General features: G+C 41.3%; 1 protein-coding gene across 1 annotated transcript; it reads left to right on the top strand.

Moving 5' to 3' along the window:
* The first annotated feature begins 1,227 nt into the window (after nucleotides 1–1,227).
* LOC124150754 (sulfotransferase 1B1-like) lies at nucleotides 1,228–19,431 on the top strand. The gene is made up of 8 exons (XM_048386466.1): nucleotides 1,228–1,345; nucleotides 6,139–6,331; nucleotides 7,238–7,569; nucleotides 8,319–8,339; nucleotides 14,358–14,550; nucleotides 15,457–15,777; nucleotides 16,455–16,558; nucleotides 19,153–19,431. The coding sequence occupies exons 1-7, from the start codon at nucleotides 1,319–1,321 to the stop codon at nucleotides 16,475–16,477; spliced, it is 1,110 nt and encodes a 369-aa protein (XP_048242423.1). The 5' UTR covers nucleotides 1,228–1,318; the 3' UTR covers nucleotides 16,478–16,558; nucleotides 19,153–19,431.
* Nucleotides 19,432–19,887: the final 456 nt, after the last annotated feature.

Below are 19,887 nucleotides of genomic sequence, written 5' to 3'. Positions count from 1 at the left end.
GTGAGTGAGTTGGGTTAAACGCCGCTTTTAACAGTATTCCAGTTATATTACGGCGTGTCAGCTTAATGTGGGAGGAAAGCCCGAAGTGATGCAGGTCACAGAAGTTTACCACTTCGGTGAAACCCACGAGCACGGGTATGGTGCTGACAAACCTAGAAACAAAATCGGGGCGAACCGGGATTCGAACCCACAATCATAGGTTTCTGGCGTGCCCAAGGGACGCAACTCTGCACAGCGAATCGCGGCGCCTTAGACGACTGGGCCACCCGTGCCCCCGTCTGGGTGGACATGTTGTCTATGATAGTTGACTGTTCATTTGGGGTTCACAATAAAGTACAGTGTATATCTCACCAACAATATCATATGTTAATATGTCACCGTCGTCATTTTCAATCACGGAAAAAAGTGTACTTTGTACGTATGCTAGTAGTATGTCGTTCTCGTACAAACTGTTAAGGGATTACATGTTTTTAAATTAACTATTTATGTTAAATGTATCAATTCCGTCCAAATATTCCTTTGCGATATATTGGGTTAGCCCAGTGGCTAAAGCGTTCGCTCGTCACGCCGAGGGCCCGGGTTCGATTCCCCACATGGGTAGTCTCTGACTATAGTCATATGGCCCGTGAAGATCCGGGTTAGAATAGGCCTTCAGCAACCCATACTTGCCGTTAAATGCGACTTTGCTTGTCGTAAGAGGCAACCAACGGGATCGGGTGGTCAGGCTCGCTGACTTGGTTGATGTATGTCATCGTATCCCAATTGCGTGGATCGATGCTCATGATGTCAATCACTTGATTGTCTGGTCCAGACTCGATAATTTAAAGACCGCCGTCATATAGCTGGAATATTGCTGAGTGCGGCGTTAAACAACAAACAAACAAACAAACAAATCACGGGTCTCACAATCACATAGATGTGCAATATATGTTGACTACAGGACCTAAATGTTGTTGATTCATAATATTTGATAAATATTGAGCATTGATCTAATAACGATATGTTTTCTTCCCGCGTTCAAGGAGTACCATGTACGTAAGGTATGACATCCTATCATGGTTTTGAAGAGTCCAGATCCAGACTCGATTATTTGAAGACCGCCGTCATATAGCTGGAATAATGCTTTGAGCGGCGTTAAACAACATATAAACAAACAAACAAACAAACAAACAAACTGTTAGCGCAGTGACTGAGGTCAACGAACCTCGTGAACAGCATGCACAGACAGATACGCATGTAGAAAGTAGGCTGCAGTGGGCCCCACGCGATCAGGAGGTTGTTAGTACATACTTGCATATTTCAAAGCAGAAACAAGGAGATGGCTACGCCAAAGCACATCCTTACGGTGAGTAAGACTAGTAATTTATTAGGGGTGGGTAAGGGTTGTTAGATTGGCCTTAGAACAGTATCACATTCGGTATTAAACAACAAACATTTCATGACAGCAATAAGTGCACGTTATCGCAGAAACTAAGGTCAAACAGGCGTCTCGACATGTAGCGACCACAGGCACGTAACAATCTCTCTCTATATATGGCAATGTGTTTTGTCAAAGTCACATTTGTCCGAAAGCTCCGATTCTTGAAACTTTGTTGGTCCCATGGCAGTGACCCAGATTCCCTGTTGATTGGAATGACAAGTGTCATTTGCATAAGGCCATCCATATTTTTTATATGTGTTTCTCACCTCAAACCACTAGAGAGCGGACCGACGAAATAAAATATGTAACTTATTAAAAAAAATGCCTTTCAATAATTGTGTAAGTTATTTTATGACATTTAACATATGTTTAAAACACTTGGTACTAGATTTTAGTCTATAAATTAATGTATGATGTTGATCGAGTCGCTTTGCTTCTGAAACTAAATTTTAATCAACATCTGAAGAAAGATAAAGTTTACCAGTTCTTTTATGACGTTACAATGGTAGATATTGACCTATTAGTATTTCTTTTATTAAGAACTGACCTTCACTTTGTGTGAGTTCATTGGAGTATGAACCTTCATAGAGTGAGGGCCAAACTGTATGAACGTCGGAGCTTGCGACGACGTTCAAACAATGTTTGGCCCTCACTCTATGAAGGTTCATACTCCAATGAACTCACACAAAGTAAAGGTCAATTTTTATAATTTTTTAACACAATTTCTTACCTCAAAGGATGAAGGCCAAGATCTAAACACAATTGTATTTAGTACGTGTGACTTCATGTTTACACTGACAGCCATACAACAACCAGCTATATCTCGGAGTAAAATAGTTCCTCAAAAAGAGAGGTGACATGGGCGTATGGATGCACAACTTGCTCTTCAGAAACATCTTACGCAGCACATGTGTGCAAATCATATCCTCATTAGATGAGAAAGGTCTGTAAAGAACTACCTCAGTAAGTCAGTCACAATGACAGCGCGTCGTAATACATTTACATCAATGTACAAGACGTCAAAATGGCCGACACGATAAACGTGACGGGAGAGATTTCCGAAGTTGTTAATGAACCTGTGGCTGTTACATGTGTTAGTCATCATTGATCAACTGGCCGATCATTGAAAGGTGAATAAAGATGCGTCAAACAGACACAAATGTAAATTCATAGATTGCTGGAGACGGTCAATGTCAGCCTAGGCACGGATCGAGTCGATACTACGATAGTTTAGATGTGCATTTCTTCGTTTGTTAATTAGGATATTAGCGAGGATATTCGTGAACACGCATGCAGTCACGTTCTCTGACATTTCTCAATGTATACTGAAACGCTGAGACCAAGAATAAAGGTTCTAAATGATCAGAAAGAACGCTTATGCATGTTTTCGTGCTAGGGAATTCCAAAGGGGTTTCCCCAGGAATGTGGAAGTAGTCCGTCAGTGTTTACGTCATTTCAAGAACACGGTCTCGTGAAAAACGAATGAACGTCAAATTGTGTCGTTCATACACTTATGAACGTCAATTTCGCGGTCATGTGATCGTCCTCTCGTCCAATGGAAAAGCCGTATATCGTGTAAACTTCAAAATAAAAATAAAAATTAGATTTGAATCACTGGACTCGATTATTTACAGACCGCCGTCATATAGCTGGAATATTGCTTTGTGCGGCGTTAAACAACCAAAAATGTATTAGATTTGTGCATAATTTTCCACAGCGGCCGGACGAGTTGAGTCACGAAAACTATATAATTTCCTGTCGGAATGGAGATGGTGAACTCAGATAAAATACGTACAGTCTCACATACTTCGAAACGATGTTCAGATAAAATGTTTTGTTAACTCCAATTCTGTCATGGACGTGAACTTGGATTTCAACATTATTTCCATCAAGATTATTCAGGTCGTTTGCTACACGGATCCCCCTCTCTTGTAAACTACATCGGTATGAAGACATATTGGTCCCGAAGCTCAAAGCAACAATGTTTCTCTCAGATGCATTTTTTTCTGTTTCCATCCATGACGAGCATCTGTCATAATGGCAATGCCTCGACAATCTTCCTGGTCAATTGATTTCAACAATGTAATACACACAGACACATTCGCGGCTTCATCACAAATGTCCTTCGACCTACTCATCCACGTGATCAGGGTTACGACCTTGGGATGATTTGGTTGGTTTGTTTTGTTTAACGCCGCACTCAGCAATATTCAAGCAATATGACGGCGGTCTGTAAATAATCGAGTCTGGACCAGACAATCCAGTGATTGATATCATGAGCATCGATCCACGCAATTTGGATCGATGACATGCATCAACCAAGTCAGCGAGCCTGACCACCCGATCCCGTTAAGTCGCCTTTTACGACAAGCATAGTCGCCTTTACGGCAAGCATGGGTTGCTGAATTAATAAATCAATTTGCTTTTTTAGAAAGGAATTGTTTTCGTGAATACTGTTAATAAAAAAACCCATCCTGTACATGGTATTTATGGACTGCACTGTGGATTTCTTATATTCTTTTTACTTTCTAAAACGATTTGTTTCCCCCTTTCTGACCACGCGATCTCCTAGCAACCACTCCCCATGAACATATCCGAGTTAGATTGCTGCTTACGACTGTCAAGAATTTCTTCGCTTGTCTTCAATATTAGCAACAAACATTTTCGTGTGACGCTTAATTTGACGGAGAGTTGTTCGAGATGCTCAGGGAGCCTTTGGTCATTTGGATTATGACATTGGCGACTTTATCGTGGAGAAAGTTCCAATTCAAGATGACATCATTCCGACGGTCAACTCAATCGACAATGATGACAATTTGGCGCCTCTCTGCCCGAGTGAGTGAGTGAGTATGGTTTTACGCCGCTTTTAGCAATAGTACAGCAATATCACGGCGGGGGACACCAGAAATGGGCTTCACACATTGTACCCATGTCGGGAATCGAACCCAGGTCTTCGGCGTGACGAGCGAACGCTTTAACCACTTGGCTACCCGACCTCTCCTCCCGCCCTTGCAAGTGCAGGGAAACTTTGACAAACTCAGTGCCGATTCTTGGGATTAGTGAATCAGTGTCACAGCGAGATTTCATTGTGCAACCAGATGAAGCTGAATATGTATGTTCACAATTCTTTTATCAACCATGCGTGACACGGCACAGGCAATCGCAGTTAGGGAATGGTGCGGCCACCATGTTGTATAAATTTGTCAATTCAAAAACAGTACTAGTGCTGCCAATACTTCTGGACTGAGCTAAATAAACGAAGTGTTTGGAGAGGTCGTAGATACTCGGACTTGAAGACACGGATATTAAACGTTGCAGCAGATGAAGGATTGGTGTGAACAAAACGGGAAAGGGATCCCAGATTGTATTTTAAAACTTGTGCGCGAATTCGAAGTGTATCCAAATCCCCCGAAAAAAAAATACATGGGACAATTGTGGATCTAATGATCAAACTCAGTTTTGTGTGTGAAAATTCTGTGAAAGAAAAGGAAATCCATAATTAAAGTTGTCTTGGAATATGTGTATTGGGGTTTTCGTTTTTCGTAAGTACAATATTATCTAGATATGCCTAATGTAGGTCAAAACAGCTAGTATATTTCGTTACTTATTTATCAGTTGCTTATGTGCAATGTTATGTTGATACACGTGACATATTCATGTATTGAAGTCAAGCTAAGAAATATCAGCGCAACGTCTGGTGCTTCAAGTAAGGCCTCTTCTTAAAGACTTGTTGAAAAATCTGTGTGATAATTTAAGTTAAATATATGTAATCTGATTATTGTGTGGTATAGATATAACTGTTGAATGCAAATGACCAAGACTAAGTAATTTTCGGATTGAACTTAAAGAATCTTGTCGATTTCGTATTTAATGTATCGTTACTGTTACATTAACCAAAACCGTTGTGCTCCCAACACTCGGGTGCGTTTACATTGTCAGCCACTGCTAGAAACTGAAACACCGCCACCTTGCGGGCTATTTGTAGTCAGGGTGGGGCTTTAAGGTCGTTGTGAGAGTCCTCAACATATGTCAATAAATTATCATAATTCTAATTTAGAGACAAAAGAGACAAAATGATGTCACACACAGAAATGATGTATCACACAGATACCTGTAATATACATTACTCCCTACATATTCACCATGTATAATAAGGCATTATGTCGATTAAATGGAACATGATAGTACGATTTCCATTTTCGTAATGTTGCTTTGAGTTACTCACAAATTATTAAACATACCATAACATGCAGTACATAACGTACATGTGTGTGTGTGTGTGTGTGTGTGTGTGTGTGTGTGTGGTTGTGTGTGGGTGGGTGGGTGTGTCTCGGTGGGCGGGGTTATAGTGTTAGCCCATTGAGATACCATGCCGCAGTTGTAATATGAATGCTCCACTCAAACACAGTAAACTGACCAGTCATATTTTATCCCTTTAATGCCGAACGCAAGGCATGGTATCTGGAAGAACAATCTTTTAGCGTCCTTTGGTGTGACGCGGTCGGCCATCCGCGCTCTTCGGGCAGACTTCTCTATCTACTTGACCTCGGAGGAGATTTTTTACATTCTGTTTGGAGGAAGTGTGTGAAATCACATAACCCCACCTTCAATACACATCTGATGTGCACCAAATTTGCATTTTTTTAATGCTGTTCTTTCACTTTCGCTATTCTATAATTTCAGTGAATTCAATTGTCGTCCTTTTTCGTATTTTTCAGCTTGATGGTGACTTACACAATACCTCGGAGAATGACATCAAGACTGAAACGGACAAGTTTGGGAAGACGATAAAATTCATGATGTTTAGAGGATTGCACTATATTCCAGGCTACGATACCGCAGTCCTCGAAGAAGTAGACAACTTCTCTATGAGACCCGATGATATTTACTTCCCTTCTTTTCCAAGGACTGGTAAGCTGGTCTTAGTGGGTTGTGTGAGTTTGAATGTGAGTGTTTGCTTTCATGCCGTTTCAGTTATACAAGTATCAAGGCGCTCGTAAAATGGCAATTGCTCTTTCAATTTTGACGGTATGCGAAAAACAGACAACTTGAGTTATCAGCCTTTGTGTATGGACATTTGGATTGTTCAAGACGTTTTGCATGACTGAAAAGGATGACTAGCTGTACCTCCAGAAGCGCGAGACGAGTGCGATTCTATTTTTGTTACTGCCACATATTTGACATATTCTATTGCCTTTTCGTTGGTTGGTTGGCTGGTTGTTGTTTATTCCACCTATATGACGGGACCCGTGAAGATCCGGGGTAGAATAGGTCTTCAGCAACCCATGCTTGCCATAAAAGGCAAGTACATGCATCAACCAAGTCAGCGAGCCTGACCACCCGATCCCGTTAGTCGCCTCTTACGACAAACAAAGTCGCCTTTGACGGCAAGCATGGGTTGCTGAAGTCCTATTCTACACCGAATCTTCACGGGTCGTAGTATTGCCTTTTCAGTTGTAAACCTAATCCTGTGGTTCAATATTATTTGTTAATTATTCATTGATCTTTTGTGGTAAAGTACTGATTTCACAATGTAGTTCGTGCGGTCGGGTAGCCTAGTGGTTACAGCGCTCGCTCGTCACGCCGAAGACCATGGTTCGATTCCCGACATTGGTACAATGTGTGAAGCCCATTTCTGGTGTCCCCCGCCATGATATTGCTGGACTATTGCTAAAAGCGGCGTAAAACCATCCTCACTCACTCACTCACTCACAATGTAGTTCTGTATGTACCGAATTCTGAATCAGCATGTAACACACAAAACCAATCATTTTCAACATTACAGATCACAAAACAGATTTGCTTATTTATTTGTAGGTACCCACTGGACTTTCGAAATAGTATGTATGCTCTTGAAAGGCAAAGCAGAAACCATCCAACGATTTAAGGGAAGAAATCAACTAGAGTTTGCGACTAACGATGTTTTGAGTACTCTCCCTTCTCCAAGGGTTATCAATACCCACTTCCGGTTGTCGGACGCACCACGGGAGATGAAGGAAAAGAAGTGCAAGATTATCTACAACCTCAGGGACCCGAGAGACGTGGCTGTCTCCCTCTATCACCTCTATGTCGATCTAAAGTTCTCGGAATGCGAGTGCTCCTTTGAGGGATTTTGGTATCTGTTTCTTGAAGGAAAAAGTAAGTGGTTGGTTGGTTGATTTGTTGTTTAACGCCGCACTCAGCAATATTCCAGCCTTCTGACGGCGGTTAATAAAAAAATCGAGTGTGGACCAGACAATCCAGTGATTAATATCATGAGCATCGATCCACGCAATTGGGACCGATGAAATGCATCAACTAAGTCAGCGAGCCTGACCACTCGATTCCGTTAGTCGCCTTTTACGACAAGTATAGTCGCCTTTTACGGCAAGCATGTGTTGCCGAAGACCTATTCTACCCTGGAATCCTCACGGGTCCAAAAAAAGGTAAGTGAAACTTAGTGATAAGGTGTAGTAATCAGCAACAGAAAATATCACCACTTCCGAGTACGGTTTTAGTTTCAACGAAATCAGTAAAAGCGTGATCGTTTCACTGGGTTTTCTGGTCCAGACAAGATTGCTCCCAGGCCGCCATATCCGTATATCAGGAGTGCGGGTTTGGACAGCAAACACTCTTAGATACAAAGTGTGTGAATGGCGGGGCATGCCAGTATGACAGGACATTCTTTCCCTTTTCGCAAAACCCCGGTGCCATCACTGAATGTCAGTGATCCTTTCATATAAATTTAACCTCTTTTTTGCCTTTGCCTTTTTATTCTCTGGTGCATGAAACGCAATGTGTTTGTGGATATCTGAATATGAACTTGTTTGTTTCAGCTGAAGTGGATGGGATATTTTAACATTGGCGAGATGCTGAGGAATTCTTCAAAGAAAATCCAGATATTCCTGTTTACTTCTAGATCTATGAGGAAACTCAGAAGGTAAGATTGGCCATTTTAAGAAGGTGTGATAAATCATGTGTTATTATGATTTGTGTCCTTATTTCTAGTATTAGTATTATCATTTGTATATTTCGTAAAAAGAAAGAAAGCGATCCTTGTTTAGCCTGGTTGTCTTTGTTTCATGAAGGATGGACTCTGGTCTAAAATTAAGAGTATTTACCATTTCCTTGATGTTTTCTATTGAGCAGAATGCACTTATTAACCTCAATGCCAAATTCACAATTTACGATAGCGGCACACATGGAAATCATTGTCTCTCCAAAATATATGAACCTCATACACAGTAAACGTGTTTACGTAAGAGTATATTATTATTTATATACTCACACGCAAAAGAAACGCAAGTGGTTTGAAGCAAATAGGTAACAAACACGGAACCATAAATTGATACGAGTTTTAGCTTGTAGTGAAGCCTGATGGTGTTATCAATATTTTTGGTTGCATTTTGGAAACCCCGAGTAAAAACGCAACATAAAAAACGAATCGCCAAAACGCACAATTTCAATGAATATGTGGGTATCATGCACCCATTTCTCGCGAAATCGAAAATGCTCGAAATGTCAAGAACTGTAGTGGGTATAAAACTGTGGCCGATTCTTGGACCTACCGCTCCTAGGTCAACAATGCCACGCCCAACTCAAATTCAGAGAAACCAGGCTATCGGACGTTTGGAAGCTGGAGAGTCTGTCCAAGATGTTGTCCATCATTTCAACGTTAACATAACCACAATTTACCGTCTCCTGCATCGATACAATGCTACACAGACCACAGATGACCTTCCTCGGAGTGGTCGTCCTAGGGTCACCACACCTCGACAAGATCGGCAGATTACCCGTCAACACCAGCGACATCCGTTCCTAATTGCAAGTGAAAGTGCTCGACAGACCATAGGAACATATAATCGACACATTAGCCGGGACACTGTGATCCGACGTTTCCGTTCCAACAACCTCAGATGTCGCCGACCAGCACGTCGTCCTGTTCTCTAACCACGGCATCGACAAGCACGACTTCAGTGGGCACAGGGTCATCGCAATTGGCGTCATCGTGAGTGGAGGCGTGTCATCTTCTCTGATGAAAGTCGCTTTTGTGTCTCCCATGCAGACGGAAGAGTCAGAATTTGGCGGCGTCGAGGTGATCGATTCGCTGACAGAAACGTTGTGGAAAGGGATCCATGGCTACGCCAAAGCACATCCTTACGGTGAGTAAGACTAGTAATTTATTAGGGGTGGGTAAGGGTTGTTAGATTGGCCTTAGAACAGTATCACATTCGGTATTAAACAACAAACATTTCATGACAGCAATAAGTGCACGTTATCGCAGAAACTAAGGTCAAACAGGCGTCTCGACATGTAGCGACCACAGGCACGTAACAATCTCTCTCTATATATGGCAATGTGTTTTGTCAAAGTCACATTTGTCCGAAAGCTCCGATTCTTGAAACTTTGTTGGTCCCATGGCAGTGACCCAGATTCCCTGTTGATTGGAATGACAAGTGTCATTTGCATAAGGCCATCCATATTTTTTATATGTGTTTCTCACCTCAAACCACTAGAGAGCGGACCGACGAAATAAAATATGTAACTTATTAAAAAAAATGCCTTTCAATAATTGTGTAAGTTATTTTATGACATTTAACATATGTTTAAAACACTTGGTACTAGATTTTAGTCTATAAATTAATGTATGATGTTGATCGAGTCGCTTTGCTTCTGAAACTAAATTTTAATCAACATCTGAAGAAAGATAAAGTTTACCAGTTCTTTTATGACGTTACAATGGTAGATATTGACCTATTAGTATTTCTTTTATTAAGAACTGACCTTCACTTTGTGTGAGTTCATTGGAGTATGAACCTTCATAGAGTGAGGGCCAAACTGTATGAACGTCGGAGCTTGCGACGACGTTCAAACAATGTTTGGCCCTCACTCTATGAAGGTTCATACTCCAATGAACTCACACAAAGTAAAGGTCAATTTTTATAATTTTTTAACACAATTTCTTACCTCAAAGGATGAAGGCCAAGATCTAAACACAATTGTATTTAGTACGTGTGACTTCATGTTTACACTGACAGCCATACAACAACCAGCTATATCTCGGAGTAAAATAGTTCCTCAAAAAGAGAGGTGACATGGGCGTATGGATGCACAACTTGCTCTTCAGAAACATCTTACGCAGCACATGTGTGCAAATCATATCCTCATTAGATGAGAAAGGTCTGTAAAGAACTACCTCAGTAAGTCAGTCACAATGACAGCGCGTCGTAATACATTTACATCAATGTACAAGACGTCAAAATGGCCGACACGATAAACGTGACGGGAGAGATTTCCGAAGTTGTTAATGAACCTGTGGCTGTTACATGTGTTAGTCATCATTGATCAACTGGCCGATCATTGAAAGGTGAATAAAGATGCGTCAAACAGACACAAATGTAAATTCATAGATTGCTGGAGACGGTCAATGTCAGCCTAGGCACGGATCGAGTCGATACTACGATAGTTTAGATGTGCATTTCTTCGTTTGTTAATTAGGATATTAGCGAGGATATTCGTGAACACGCATGCAGTCACGTTCTCTGACATTTCTCAATGTATACTGAAACGCTGAGACCAAGAATAAAGGTTCTAAATGATCAGAAAGAACGCTTATGCATGTTTTCGTGCTAGGGAATTCCAAAGGGGTTTCCCCAGGAATGTGGAAGTAGTCCGTCAGTGTTTACGTCATTTCAAGAACACGGTCTCGTGAAAAACGAATGAACGTCAAATTGTGTCGTTCATACACTTATGAACGTCAATTTCGCGGTCATGTGATCGTCCTCTCGTCCAATGGAAAAGCCGTATATCGTGTAAACTTCAAAATAAAAATAAAAATTAGATTTGAATCACTGGACTCGATTATTTACAGACCGCCGTCATATAGCTGGAATATTGCTTTGTGCGGCGTTAAACAACCAAAAATGTATTAGATTTGTGCATAATTTTCCACAGCGGCCGGACGAGTTGAGTCACGAAAACTATATAATTTCCTGTCGGAATGGAGATGGTGAACTCAGATAAAATACGTACAGTCTCACATACTTCGAAACGATGTTCAGATAAAATGTTTTGTTAACTCCAATTCTGTCATGGACGTGAACTTGGATTTCAACATTATTTCCATCAAGATTATTCAGGTCGTTTGCTACACGGATCCCCCCCCTCTCTTGTAAACTACATCGGTATGAAGACATATTGGTCCCGAAGCTCAAAGCAACAATGTTTCTCTCAGATGCATTTTTTTCTGTTTCCATCCATGACGAGCATCTGTCATAATGGCAATGCCTCGACAATCTTCCTGGTCAATTGATTTCAACAATGTAATACACACAGACACATTCGCGGCTTCATCACAAATGTCCTTCGACCTACTCATCCACGTGATCAGGGTTACGACCTTGGGATGATTTGGTTGGTTTGTTTTGTTTAACGCCGCACTCAGCAATATTCAAGCAATATGACGGCGGTCTGTAAATAATCGAGTCTGGACCAGACAATCCAGTGATTGATATCATGAGCATCGATCCACGCAATTTGGATCGATGACATGCATCAACCAAGTCAGCGAGCCTGACCACCCGATCCCGTTAAGTCGCCTTTTACGACAAGCATAGTCGCCTTTACGGCAAGCATGGGTTGCTGAATTAATAAATCAATTTGCTTTTTTAGAAAGGAATTGTTTTCGTGAATACTGTTAATAAAAAAACCCATCCTGTACATGGTATTTATGGACTGCACTGTGGATTTCTTATATTCTTTTTACTTTCTAAAACGATTTGTTTCCCCCTTTCTGACCACGCGATCTCCTAGCAACCACTCCCCATGAACATATCCGAGTTAGATTGCTGCTTACGACTGTCAAGAATTTCTTCGCTTGTCTTCAATATTAGCAACAAACATTTTCGTGTGACGCTTAATTTGACGGAGAGTTGTTCGAGATGCTCAGGGAGCCTTTGGTCATTTGGATTATGACATTGGCGACTTTATCGTGGAGAAAGTTCCAATTCAAGATGACATCATTCCGACGGTCAACTCAATCGACAATGATGACAATTTGGCGCCTCTCTGCCCGAGTGAGTGAGTGAGTATGGTTTTACGCCGCTTTTAGCAATAGTACAGCAATATCACGGCGGGGGACACCAGAAATGGGCTTCACACATTGTACCCATGTCGGGAATCGAACCCAGGTCTTCGGCGTGACGAGCGAACGCTTTAACCACTTGGCTACCCGACCTCTCCTCCCGCCCTTGCAAGTGCAGGGAAACTTTGACAAACTCAGTGCCGATTCTTGGGATTAGTGAATCAGTGTCACAGCGAGATTTCATTGTGCAACCAGATGAAGCTGAATATGTATGTTCACAATTCTTTTATCAACCATGCGTGACACGGCACAGGCAATCGCAGTTAGGGAATGGTGCGGCCACCATGTTGTATAAATTTGTCAATTCAAAAACAGTACTAGTGCTGCCAATACTTCTGGACTGAGCTAAATAAACGAAGTGTTTGGAGAGGTCGTAGATACTCGGACTTGAAGACACGGATATTAAACGTTGCAGCAGATGAAGGATTGGTGTGAACAAAACGGGAAAGGGATCCCAGATTGTATTTTAAAACTTGTGCGCGAATTCGAAGTGTATCCAAATCCCCCGAAAAAAAAATACATGGGACAATTGTGGATCTAATGATCAAACTCAGTTTTGTGTGTGAAAATTCTGTGAAAGAAAAGGAAATCCATAATTAAAGTTGTCTTGGAATATGTGTATTGGGGTTTTCGTTTTTCGTAAGTACAATATTATCTAGATATGCCTAATGTAGGTCAAAACAGCTAGTATATTTCGTTACTTATTTATCAGTTGCTTATGTGCAATGTTATGTTGATACACGTGACATATTCATGTATTGAAGTCAAGCTAAGAAATATCAGCGCAACGTCTGGTGCTTCAAGTAAGGCCTCTTCTTAAAGACTTGTTGAAAAATCTGTGTGATAATTTAAGTTAAATATATGTAATCTGATTATTGTGTGGTATAGATATAACTGTTGAATGCAAATGACCAAGACTAAGTAATTTTCGGATTGAACTTAAAGAATCTTGTCGATTTCGTATTTAATGTATCGTTACTGTTACATTAACCAAAACCGTTGTGCTCCCAACACTCGGGTGCGTTTACATTGTCAGCCACTGCTAGAAACTGAAACACCGCCACCTTGCGGGCTATTTGTAGTCAGGGTGGGGCTTTAAGGTCGTTGTGAGAGTCCTCAACATATGTCAATAAATTATCATAATTCTAATTTAGAGACAAAAGAGACAAAATGATGTCACACACAGAAATGATGTATCACACAGATACCTGTAATATACATTACTCCCTACATATTCACCATGTATAATAAGGCATTATGTCGATTAAATGGAACATGATAGTACGATTTCCATTTTCGTAATGTTGCTTTGAGTTACTCACAAATTATTAAACATACCATAACATGCAGTACATAACGTACATGTGTGTGTGTGTGTGTGTGTGTGTGTGTGTGTGTGTGGTTGTGTGTGGGTGGGTGGGTGTGTCTCGGTGGGCGGGGTTATAGTGTTAGCCCATTGAGATACCATGCCGCAGTTGTAATATGAATGCTCCACTCAAACACAGTAAACTGACCAGTCATATTTTATCCCTTTAATGCCGAACGCAAGGCATGGTATCTGGAAGAACAATCTTTTAGCGTCCTTTGGTGTGACGCGGTCGGCCATCCGCGCTCTTCGGGCAGACTTCTCTATCTACTTGACCTCGGAGGAGATTTTTTACATTCTGTTTGGAGGAAGTGTGTGAAATCACATAACCCCACCTTCAATACACATCTGATGTGCACCAAATTTGCATTTTTTTAATGCTGTTCTTTCACTTTCGCTATTCTATAATTTCAGTGAATTCAATTGTCGTCCTTTTTCGTATTTTTCAGCTTGATGGTGACTTACACAATACCTCGGAGAATGACATCAAGACTGAAACGGACAAGTTTGGGAAGACGATAAAATTCATGATGTTTAGAGGATTGCACTATATTCCAGGCTACGATACCGCAGTCCTCGAAGAAGTAGACAACTTCTCTATGAGACCCGATGATATTTACTTCCCTTCTTTTCCAAGGACTGGTAAGCTGGTCTTAGTGGGTTGTGTGAGTTTGAATGTGAGTGTTTGCTTTCATGCCGTTTCAGTTATACAAGTATCAAGGCGCTCGTAAAATGGCAATTGCTCTTTCAATTTTGACGGTATGCGAAAAACAGACAACTTGAGTTATCAGCCTTTGTGTATGGACATTTGGATTGTTCAAGACGTTTTGCATGACTGAAAAGGATGACTAGCTGTACCTCCAGAAGCGCGAGACGAGTGCGATTCTATTTTTGTTACTGCCACATATTTGACATATTCTATTGCCTTTTCGTTGGTTGGTTGGCTGGTTGTTGTTTATTCCACCTATATGACGGGACCCGTGAAGATCCGGGGTAGAATAGGTCTTCAGCAACCCATGCTTGCCATAAAAGGCAAGTACATGCATCAACCAAGTCAGCGAGCCTGACCACCCGATCCCGTTAGTCGCCTCTTACGACAAACAAAGTCGCCTTTGACGGCAAGCATGGGTTGCTGAAGTCCTATTCTACACCGAATCTTCACGGGTCGTAGTATTGCCTTTTCAGTTGTAAACCTAATCCTGTGGTTCAATATTATTTGTTAATTATTCATTGATCTTTTGTGGTAAAGTACTGATTTCACAATGTAGTTCGTGCGGTCGGGTAGCCTAGTGGTTACAGCGCTCGCTCGTCACGCCGAAGACCATGGTTCGATTCCCGACATTGGTACAATGTGTGAAGCCCATTTCTGGTGTCCCCCGCCATGATATTGCTGGACTATTGCTAAAAGCTGCGTAAAACCATCCTCACTCACTCACTCACTCACAATGTAGTTCTGTATGTACCGAATTCTGAATCAGCATGTAACACACAAAACCAATCATTTTCAACATTACAGATCACAAAACAGATTTGCTTATTTATTTGTAGGTACCCACTGGACTTTCGAAATAGTATGTATGCTCTTGAAAGGCAAAGCAGAAACCATCCAACGATTTAAGGGAAGAAATCAACTAGAGTTTGCGACTAACGATGTTTTGAGTACTCTCCCTTCTCCAAGGGTTATCAATACCCACTTCCGGTTGTCGGACGCACCACGGGAGATGAAGGAAAAGAAGTGCAAGATTATCTACAACCTCAGGGACCCGAGAGACGTGGCTGTCTCCCTCTATCACCTCTATGTCGATCTAAAGTTCTCGGAATGCGAGTGCTCCTTTGAGGGATTTTGGTATCTGTTTCTTGAAGGAAAAAGTAAGTGGTTGGTTGGTTGATTTGTTGTTTAACGCCGCACTCAGCAATATTCCAGCCTTCTGACGGCGGTTAATAAAAAAATCGAGTGTGGACCAGACAATCCAGTGATTAATATCATGAGCATCGATCCACGCAATTGGGACCGATGAAATGCATCAACTAAGTCAGCGAGCCTGACCACTCGATTCCGTTAGTCGCCTTTTACGACAAGTATAGTCGCCTTTTACGGCAAGCATGTGTTGCCGAAGACCTATTCTACCCTGGAATCCTCACGGGTCCAAAAAAAGGTAAGTGAAACTTAGTGATAAGGTGTAGTAATCAGCAACAGAAAATATCACCACTTCCGAGTACGGTTTTAGTTTCAACGAAATCAGTAAAAGCGTGATCGTTTCACTGGGTTTTCTGGTCCAGACAAGATTGCTCCCAGGCCGCCATATCCGTATATCAGGAGTGCGGGTTTGGACAGCAAACACTCTTAGATACAAAGTGTGTGAATGGCGGGGCATGCCAGTATGACAGGACATTCTTTCCCTTTTCGCAAAACCCCGGTGCCATCACTGAATGTCAGTGATCCTTTCATATAAATTTAACCTCTTTTTTGCCTTTGCCTTTTTATTCTCTGGTGCATGAAACGCAATGTGTTTGTGGATATCTGAATATGAACTTGTTTGTTTCAGCTGAAGTGGATGGGATATTTTAACATTGGCGAGATGCTGAGGAATTCTTCAAAGAAAATCCAGATATTCCTGTTTACTTCTAGATCTATGAGGAAACTCAGAAGGTAAGATTGGCCATTTTAAGAAGGTGTGATAAATCATGTGTTATTATGATTTGTGTCCTTATTTCTAGTATTAGTATTATCATTTGTATATTTCGTAAAAAGAAAGAAAGCGATCCTTGTTTAGCCTGGTTGTCTTTGTTTCATGAAGGATGGACTCTGGTCTAAAATTAAGAGTATTTACCATTTCCTTGATGTTTTCTATTGAGCAGAATGCACTTATTAACCTCAATGCCAAATTCACAATTTACGATAGCGGCACACATGGAAATCATTGTCTCTCCAAAATATATGAACCTCATACACAGTAAACGTGTTTACGTAAGAGTATATTATTATTTATATACTCACACGCAAAAGAAACGCAAGTGGTTTGAAGCAAATAGGTAACAAACACGGAACCATAAATTGATACGAGTTTTAGCTTGTAGTGAAGCCTGATGGTGTTATCAATATTTTTGGTTGCATTTTGGAAACCCCGAGTAAAAACGCAACATAAAAAACGAATCGCCAAAACGCACAATTTCAATGAATATGTGGGTATCATGCACCCATTTCTCGCGAAATCGAAAATGCTCGAACTGTCAAGAACTGTAGTGGGTATAAAACTGTGGCCGATTCTTGGACCTACCGCTCCTAGGTCAACAATGCCACGCCCAACTCAAATTCAGAGAAACCAGGCTATCGGACGTTTGGAAGCTGGAGAGTCTGTCCAAGATGTTGTCCATCATTTCAACGTTAACATAACCACAATTTACCGTCTCCTGCATCGATACAATGCTACACAGACCACAGATGACCTTCCTCGGAGTGGTCGTCCTAGGGTCACCACACCTCGACAAGATCGGCAGATTACCCGTCAACACCAGCGACATCCGTTCCTAATTGCAAGTGAAAGTGCTCGACAGACCATAGGAACATATAATCGACACATTAGCCGGGACACTGTGATCCGACGTTTCCGTTCCAACAACCTCAGATGTCGCCGACCAGCACGTCGTCCTGTTCTCTAACCACGGCATCGACAAGCACGACTTCAGTGGGCACAGGGTCATCGCAATTGGCGTCATCGTGAGTGGAGGCGTGTCATCTTCTCTGATGAAAGTCGCTTTTGTGTCTCCCATGCAGACGGAAGAGTCAGAATTTGGCGGCGTCGAGGTGATCGATTCGCTGACAGAAACGTTGTGGAAAGGGATCCATGGGGTGGACCTAGCGTCATGATATGGGCAGGGATTGGACTTAATGCGAGACTTGGACCCATGTGCTTTCTGAATGTTGGTCAAGGTCGGGGACACGGCGTCACTGCTCAGCGGTATATCGACCAAGTGATCAGACCCCACGTTGTTCCATTTTTTGCACAACATCAGCAACACATTTTCAAGCAGGACAACGCTCGTCCCCATGTTGCCAGAGCTACCATGGCCTTTTTGCAACAACACAACATCCGTGTTCTACCGTGGCCAGCCCTCAGCCCTGATCTGGACCCCATCGAACACTTGTGGGATGAGGTTCAAAGGCGTCTGCACAATTTTGCGCCCAGTCCCTTCAACTGCCGATGAACTGCGCACAGCTGCTCTGGATGTGTGCAGGAGGATCCCTAGGGCCTTCACAAATCGTCTGATCCACTCAATGTACAGGAGATGTGTGGCAGTGATCAATGCTAATGGTGGTCACACCAGGTATTGACTGACATTTGGGTATTGACCCGAAACTGTGTAAGCCCTTAACATTTGAAAAAAACAATTATGTCATCTGCCTTTTAATCCATTAAACTGTCTTCGGTCAATTTTTTGTCAATCTTGCCCTATTAGTATTTCTTGTCTTTACTGTTGAAAATAAATACCATGTATACTGCATACTCGACTTGCGTTTCTTTTGCGTGTGAGTATATTTGTAAATGTGTAATTTATTGACCAAGTGAATATATAAGTGCGCAATTACGTATTTTCTTTAGTCCTACAGAGCAGCTATGATATAACGTAACATACTTACAATGCAGTAACGTCATAGTATTAATAACGTTACGTCGCTACTCTCATTCCTAGTACCGTATAAAAATAACAGTTAATTTACTGAGGTAAAGCTTACTAACGCAGATTGTTTACTATGTTATTCATATAATTCACAGCTTCATTTATATAGAATCATCGTTTCGTTTGGGAAGGCAAGGTGTATATTAGAGAAAGCTGCAATGATGTCTTCGCCAATGGGTTACTTGAACAGCAGCTATTCGGGAATATTTTGTTGTTTAACGCCGCACTCAGCAATATTCCATCTATATGACGGCGATCTGTAATAATCGAGTCTTGACCAGACAATCCAGTGATTGCCATCATGAGCATCGATCTACAGATTGTGGATAGGGTCACATGCGTCAACCAAGTCAGCGAGCCTAACCAACCTGTCCCGTTAGTTGCCTTTTATGACAAAAATAGTCGCCGCTTATGACAAGTATGGGTTACTGAAGACCAAAGAGTATCTTCGCTGATCAGATATGTCCATACATGCATTTGCATTTTACTCAGCATGAACATATTCTGAGAATTAATGTATTGATGCCAAACATATTTCTGATGATTATTGAATTTGTTTTTTAGAATCCTGTGTCGGCTGTGCAACGCCTCTCGGATTTCCTTGGTCTACAAAGAAATGATGAGCTTTGCCAAGCCATTGCTGCAAAATGCAAAATCTCTAACATGAGAAAAGACAAAGAAAAATACTGTTTAAAAGTTGATGGAGAGAGCCACCTTTACAGGAAAGGTAAAAATCCCAGTTGAATAAAAAGACAAATTTTAATTCATTAGTATGATGTGTTAAATGTTTTATCCAGGAATCAGTAGTGTCTGAGGTCAACCAATTAAACACCTCATGTTTTTGACCTCCCAAAGCGCACGATCAATTTAACCCGTGATAAATGAAGAACTAGTGAATTTAAGATTTATGTATTGATCTATATGTATATGAGGTGATGTCTTGGTACTTGAGATATCTTGGTGAACGCAAATAATTGTTTTGAAATGCTATGCCATGCTGAAATGACATACAACCAGTGTTGATTATAACCTTTCTACACCGTCCTCGCACACAAAATCTTGCTCTCTCGCTCATAATTTCTCAAATGGGATATATCTTAATTGTTCTTGTACATACATTTTGGACGGACAGTGTGCCTTATCTATTTCATATCTAATAAAATATATACTGTACATTATATTATTATGTAAATATTTCTTACGAAACTAATAAACTGAAGAAATCGTAACATTGTTTCTAAGAGTTCATGTAGTGAGTGAGTGAGTATGGTTTTACGCCGCTTTTAGCAATGGTCCAGC

This window comes from Haliotis rufescens, unplaced genomic scaffold, assembly GCF_023055435.1.
Source record: "Haliotis rufescens isolate VD_foot unplaced genomic scaffold, xgHalRufe1.0.p SCAF_6, whole genome shotgun sequence".
NCBI lineage: Eukaryota > Metazoa > Mollusca > Gastropoda > Lepetellida > Haliotidae > Haliotis > Haliotis rufescens.
This window is presented reverse-complemented; position numbering and strand designations above follow the sequence as displayed.

Excerpts from the sequence above, each read along its gene's own strand:
- LOC124150754 (XM_048386466.1), top strand. The coding sequence starts at position 1,319 with ATGGCTACGCCAAAGCACATCCTTACG. Across the intron at positions 7,570-8,318 it reads AAGGAAAAAGTAAGTGGTTG|ATCTATGAGGAAACTCAGAA; the intron begins GTTGGTTGATTT and ends GTTTACTTCTAG. Across the intron at positions 14,551-15,456 it reads CCCTTCTTTTCCAAGGACTG|GTACCCACTGGACTTTCGAA; the intron begins GTAAGCTGGTCT and ends ATTTATTTGTAG.